This window comes from Rutidosis leptorrhynchoides, chromosome 2, assembly GCF_046630445.1.
Source record: "Rutidosis leptorrhynchoides isolate AG116_Rl617_1_P2 chromosome 2, CSIRO_AGI_Rlap_v1, whole genome shotgun sequence".
Lineage (NCBI taxonomy): Eukaryota > Viridiplantae > Streptophyta > Magnoliopsida > Asterales > Asteraceae > Rutidosis > Rutidosis leptorrhynchoides.
Window position 1 is genome coordinate 77,400,902 of NC_092334.1, and position 6,858 is coordinate 77,407,759.

Genomic DNA, 6,858 nt, shown 5'->3' on the forward strand with positions numbered 1-6,858 from the left:
TTTTTAATATGTAGAGCACATCTTGAAGATGCAAAATTCAACACAATTACACAACATCCCCGTCAAAACTCATCTTCTCAGGAGGCAAAACCGTGACAAAGTCAACACCTGCGTGCGGCGCGGACAACTAGGTTAAATAAAAAAAAAAAAACTTGACCAACTTTTATATACCGTCATTTGTCAAACACTTAATGATTTTGGGATTAATTTGAATGATTTGTGTTAGTTGACTAATCTTATTGAGCAAACAGTTAGATTGTCTATGCTTCAAAAAACTCCTGGCTGAGAAAAAAATTAGGAAAAAAAAATGAGTCTCAACCCGATTTTATATGACCCATTTGACCCGTTTTAAAAGCTGACCTGTTTGACCAGTTTATAAAATCTGACTTCATTCGACCCATTTAAAAAAGCTTACTCGTTTAACAATGTGTTGTAGCTTATGTGGTAGGTACCTGCCTCTCTTAGCGAGATGTCAGTAGTTCGACTACCGTGGGGTGCAACATTGCACACAAGATTGCCCTTTTACCCTTGAATTTCACCTAAGGTTGCCACATCTCGTTGCGGGACAGTGGGGGAGGGGGTTTTACCGCCCATGCCCTCTGATTGGGCTGGGTTTCTTCGGCAGCACTTGGGGGCGAGTTGTGCAACTGTGGGAGATGAACGCGTGAGTGATTGATTAAGTCCCCTGGCTGATCATGTACTGTTGTTAAAAAAAAAAAAAAAAAAAACCGTACTCGTTTGGACCCAAACCCATTTTGACCCAAACCAACTGCCAGCCGTAATATTAATAGATGTACGAGATCAAACAAGTTGTGTTACTTATTGGATAATTGATCAAACTTCTTTATCAGTAAACATTAAGTTTGAGGAAAGCCATTAATCGACTTTGGTCATATGCACAAAAAGCCCGTAATAAAATAGTTCAACCCACAAATTTTGGTTCATTTTTATACTCATCTTTTTAGACAGAAGTATAAATATAGGCCCAATATGATGTTACTCCTACAAGTCCAGAAATGCTACGTACGAATTAAGAGATAGAATGTAACATCTTTTTTTTTTTTTTTTTTTTTTGCTTTGTAAAAGTTTGATAATGTAACATTCTTCTTCTCATTTTTTATTTATAGCTGAAGTTGAAACAACAAGACCCATAAGGCCACAACTATAGTTGAATTCGGGTTTTTTCTTCTGTTATTTGATTATTTCCTACTGACCAACACTTATTATTCAGACACTTATTTCATTATAATTTATAACAGTTGTACTTGTGATCTTCTAAACTACATAGTACTATTATCATAGTTCCAGGTTTCTAACCATCTCCAGTAGTGAAAAGCTTAGTCACCAGCTGCTGTAATATTTTTAGTTATAGCCTATAGTGGTAGGACATAAAACCAAGAACTCATGAGATAACAAGTATAAAAAGCAACAAACTTTTTATAAACTAAGTAGCCCATTCGCACTCTAAGTTATTTCGCTCCTTAATTACCAATTGTTAAAAGTGTAGACATTTTTAAGTTTGTGAATCTTTTTCCAGAAATATTCTACAGTTACTAAAATAGACTTCATGACCATGCAAAGGGGATGAAAAAAAAAACAGTTGTTTAGCACATTAACTAGTCAGCAGACTAGTATTAATAACGTTATGTTAATTGTATAATTGGAGTTTCTAATGGATTTTAAATTTAGTTTTGTTTCAATTCAGTGATTATCTTTTTAGAAAGTTGTAATTTTTATCTTTCTTTTTAGAAAGTTATATTGTGGTAATTGTATAAGTATCTTCATGATACATTACACAAATGGTATAGAAAGTTTGTTAAACAGAAAGTATATTATGTGGAGGATAACCACCCATTTGCACCCTCTCATTTATTTTCAACAAGATTTGGTTTTGATTTCTCACCTCATAATACTCATCTCCTTCATTTGTCTTCATCTAATTTTCTTGATTTTTTTTATTTTTTTTATTTTTTATTTTTTTTATTTTTTTTTATTTCTTGGTACACACCCTCCTCTTCTGATTTCTATCTATTTATCTACAATATGTCCTTGTCAACTTTTTACAAATATTGTATTTCAAATTTTGTTGCTTATCTATACTTGTTATCTCACTTGGCCAAAAACACCCAACTTCCCTAAAGGTTAGTTTCTTTCACCTCTCATTCCTTGTGTGTTCATCAAAAAGGTCTATACTTTATTAATTATTATGTTAGTTTTTTAATTAGTTTGTTTTCCACTATGTATATCTGCACAAAATTTATCAGTTACAATCTCCTAAAGTTACTTTTGTTCAATATAGAGTATTATATAGTGACTGATGCCAGTTTTAGCTAATTTTCTCCCATTATAATTGCAATCTTGTTCTTAAATCTCATGTACTAAATCAAGATTTCAAAAGAAAAATGGAGGTCACAAATGTCACCGAGTATCAAGCTATTGCCAAGGAGAAGTTGCCAAAGATGGTCTATGACTACTATGCATCAGGTGCAGAGGATCAGTGGACTCTAGAGGAGAACCGAAACGCTTTCGCAAGAATCTTGTACGTTTTCTATATATTTTTAAATAACTCCGAACTACCATTTATTACCTTTGCGATATTATATATTCTTGTGTGTACTAAAATTGTTTGTTTTGACAATGAAACAGGTTTAGGCCACGTATTCTTATCGATGTAAGCAAGATAGACATGACTACCACAATTTTGGGATTCAAGATTTCAATGCCTATAATGATCGCCCCAACAGCTATGCAGAAGATGGCCCACCCTGAAGGTACTTAAGCAAATGTTTATAAATAACATAGAAATATACATATCGTATGTTTAGAATTTAATGTTTTGTTTTATCTCATTGAAGGTGAATATGCAACTGCAAGAGCTGCATCTTCAGCTAATACTATTATGGTTTGTAACTAATACCCTCTGTGCTCTCCCGGAGAACAAAGTAGAAATATAAACGTGCGCTTATAGTGTGTTTGATCGTTTTGTAGACTTTGTCGTCATGGGCAACGTCTAGTGTCGAGGAGGTTGCTTCAACGGGACCCGGGATCCGTTTCTTCCAGCTTTATGTGAGTAAATTACATATTTTTCACTCTTTCTTCCTGTTCTGTTTATTTTTTTTTTTAATTTGTAAAAATAATTTTCTTGATTATGTTATAGGTGTACAAGGACAGGAACGTTGTTGCTCAGCTTGTGAGAAGAGCCGAAAGAGCTGGTTTCAAGGCTATTGCTCTTACGGTTGATACACCAAGGCTTGGACGCCGAGAAGCTGACATCAAAAACAGGTTTACGTTACCACCATTTTTGACCTTGAAGAACTTTGAGGGCTTGGACCTCGGCAAGATGGATGAAGTAAGTACATCTTACAACTATCAACATTACGCTAGTTAATTTGTTTTTTTTTTTTTTTTTAAATCTATATACTATATTCTCTAGTCATATACGTAGTATGTTTTTCACTTCTCTTCTAGTTTGTAATTAGTGACTTTATAACGCAGGCTGCTGATTCTGGATTAGCATCTTATGTTGCTGGTCAGATTGACCGCACCCTGAGCTGGAAGGTACGTTTCGTTATACCTAAAAGCTTTTGGAGATTAGCTTTATCGCCTTTTTCGTAGGGTATATGCAAATAGTCTGCTTTTGACACATAACAGAAGCAAAAGACGAGAGTACTTTGAACAGGCAAAACTCTGAATGATGTAAAATAAATGTTTAATCTTGTAGATGAATATATACAATAATATAATTATTGTTTGATGAGTGTTGTGCATATTATTTTTGAAGTAAATTAAAGGAAATGGAGGTGTTAATGGTTAAAAAAGTGTTTCCACTATGAATAGTTAAGCACACATTGATGAACGGTTCGATATCATTTGTCATTCAGATGTCATTAACAAACGACATTTAGTGCTGAACCATTCAATTAAGACGCAATCAAATGCAAATGCAGCATAAGGTAACATGTGTTATTCTTGATTATTTGCAGGATGTGCAGTGGCTCCAAACGATCACCAAGATGCCGATCCTAGTGAAGGGTGTGATCACTGCTGAAGACAGTAAGATCAATATATCCTCCACTTGTAAAAATTCCACTTTTACATATTTTTCAGTTAACTAATGTTTAGAGTGTTATTACATTTGCGAACCATACAGCAAGGTTAGCTATTCAAGCTGGAGCAGCAGGTATTATCGTCTCCAATCATGGGGCCCGTCAGCTGGACTACGTCCCTGCTACTATCATGGCTTTGGAAGAGGTGGTTAAAGCCGCACAAGGTCGTGTTCCCGTGTTCCTCGATGGAGGTGTGCGTCGTGGAACCGATGTTTTCAAGGCACTTGCTCTTGGTGCTTCTGGCATATTTGTAAGTCAACACATCAGCTGCTAGTTTTACTTATGTCTAGAACTAGCGATTCGACTTGGATTATATGAAAACGGGATAGGGTAGGTTGTATTTGTTTATGAACGGGTCAAAGTTATAAAATATAAAAACTAGCTGAAAACGAGTCAGATGGGTTCGAGCTGGTAAACTGTCATCTAGATTGTACCCAATATATAATACCAATAAAGCATCTTTTTTTTAACGGCGGTTGGGAGTCACTGACGGAGTCCAAACGCGATGTCAGAACTCACTCACCCTATTTTTTCCAGGGACGAACATTACAGTCCCACCGCCCCTCAGGAGGAAACCTCACGGCGAATCCATACGGGCATCACTTGTGGTAAAACCCGCCCGGGTGAGGCTCGAACGTAAGACGTCTGAGACCTCCGAGGCCCATGAAATGGGCGGGTAACCTCGTGGGAAATATTTTTGCAGCACATGGTAGTCGAAACCCTGACCTCCCTTATGGGAAGTTAGGTCACCACCAATGCACCAACACCTTGACGTTAACCAATAAAGCATCTAGCTTTCGACTTAAGGTCCAATAAGAATCTAATACACCGTTTGTAATATGATCATTTTATACTTGATCAAAATGTTACACTAGCTCTCTTATGATTCGATATGCTGTAAAATTTAGATTGGGCGACCCGTGGTGTTTTCATTGGCTGCGGAAGGAGAAGCGGGAGTGAGGAAAGTACTTCAGATGTTGCGTGATGAATTTGAGCTAACAATGGCTTTAAGTGGTTGCACATCGGTCAAACAAATTTCCCGTGAGCACATTGTTACTGAGTGGGATGCACCCCGGGTTCGTCCTGGGCCAAGGTTATGAACAAAAACATGATACCGATGCGATCTACCTTGTTTCTAATGCAAAATATAAGGGTTATAGCTTGTGTTATGGTTTCAAAACTTGTATTGTTTCATTGTATAATGCTCGTTTCAGAATGATATGATGTACGGATGAATAATTCATATATGTCCATTGCTTTACATGATTAAACTGTTTAGTTGTAAAGTGAACCGGTCCTAATGAATTTGGTTGATCAATCAATACTTCTTTTATAAACATGCCCAATTATATATCTTTCATCTTTACATGTTCATTCATTTTCATATATCTAACATAATACTCGTAACATATTCACCTTACACTTTCCATTTTTTATCTGTCATCATGCTCATTCTAAGCCTTCATGATTAGTAGACTACAATTTTATATTTATACACCAATGTTAGGGATGGCAATGGGCGAGAAAAAATCCGTGACCCGCGGGTACCCGATCCGTGATGTGCCAGTAAAATCATAAAATCTTATCTGCAGGTCGAGGACAGGTAAAAATTATACCCGCCAACGGGTCGCGGGCGGGTCGGGGTACATATTACCCGTCGCGGGTAAAACCCGATCCACTAATTCATGAGACTTTTTTTAATTTATCCGCGAGTTTATACATACAATTATCAATTTAAAAGAGACTTTACCTTTAATGTAATAATGATTAAAAATATAATATAAGTAAAAAAGTTGACTTTCACGGCGTTTTACACTTGTTAATTGTACATATTGTTTGTAACTAATAAAATTTTCTAACTTATCTAAAAAAAAATAACGAAGTTGTATATAATTATTACCTGCGGGTCACGGGTATCTGCGGGTCATGGACATGGGCAAAATATTTTTACCCGCGCGCGGGTAACGGGTCTCAACGAACAAAAAAGAAAAACCGGACGAGCGGGTAATGTCCCGTTCATATCGATTATAAACGTTTCATATTAATTGATTTCTTTGCGAGGTTTTGACCTCTATATGAGACATTTTTCAAAGACTGCATTCGTTTTTAAAACAAACCATAACCTTTATTTTATTGACAAGGTTAAAAGGACACCACCTAGATTATCAAGAATTTGATAATCTAAAAATATCACACATACACACGACCAATACATATTGGTTTACAATATTAATATGTTACAACAAAGTAAATCTCGAATGAAGTTTTAAACAATATTATACAAGCATGCTGACACCAAATCTTGTCCATATTTTAGCATGCAACAGCGGAAGCTCTTAATAATCACCTGAGAATAAACATGCTTTAAACGTCAACAAAAATGTTGGTGAGTTATATGTTTAACCTATATATATCAAATCGTAATAATAGACCACAAGATTTCATCTTTCAATAACATACAATCTGTATAAAAATCATTCATATGTTGAACACCTGGTGACCGACATTAACAAAATGCATATAGAATATCTCCAAAACAGAAATCCATCTGTATTAATAACTCGAAGTACTAAAGCATACCATTTTCCAGTATGGGGGGAGTTAGTGCCCGTAGATCTACCTTTAGGATTCGCGTCAATTAGGGTGTGTGTTCCCTAATTCTTAGGCTACCAAGCTAAAAGGGTGATATTCGGTATTCATAATCCAACATAGAATGTAATTTCAAGTACTTGTGTCTATTTTGTAAAACCTT

The 6,858-nt window shown here is 35.8% G+C and overlaps 1 protein-coding gene across 2 annotated transcripts; it reads left to right on the forward strand.

Moving 5' to 3' along the window:
* Positions 1-2,013: 2,013 nt before the first annotated feature.
* LOC139894344 (glycolate oxidase 1) lies at positions 2,014-5,460 on the forward strand. Of its 2 annotated transcripts, none has more exons than XM_071877581.1 (10): positions 2,014-2,141; positions 2,389-2,539; positions 2,647-2,771; positions 2,856-2,902; positions 2,989-3,066; positions 3,158-3,349; positions 3,496-3,558; positions 3,984-4,053; positions 4,151-4,356; positions 5,015-5,460. In XM_071877581.1, exons 2-10 carry the CDS (start codon positions 2,403-2,405, stop codon positions 5,204-5,206), a joined length of 1,110 nt encoding a protein of 369 aa, XP_071733682.1. In that variant the 5' UTR covers positions 2,014-2,141; positions 2,389-2,402; the 3' UTR covers positions 5,207-5,460. The 2 variants fall into 2 exon arrangements, with proteins under 2 accessions (XP_071733682.1, XP_071733683.1); XM_071877582.1 differs by lacking the exon at positions 2,014-2,141 and adding an exon at positions 2,157-2,185.
* The last annotated feature ends 1,398 nt before the right edge of the window (positions 5,461-6,858 follow it).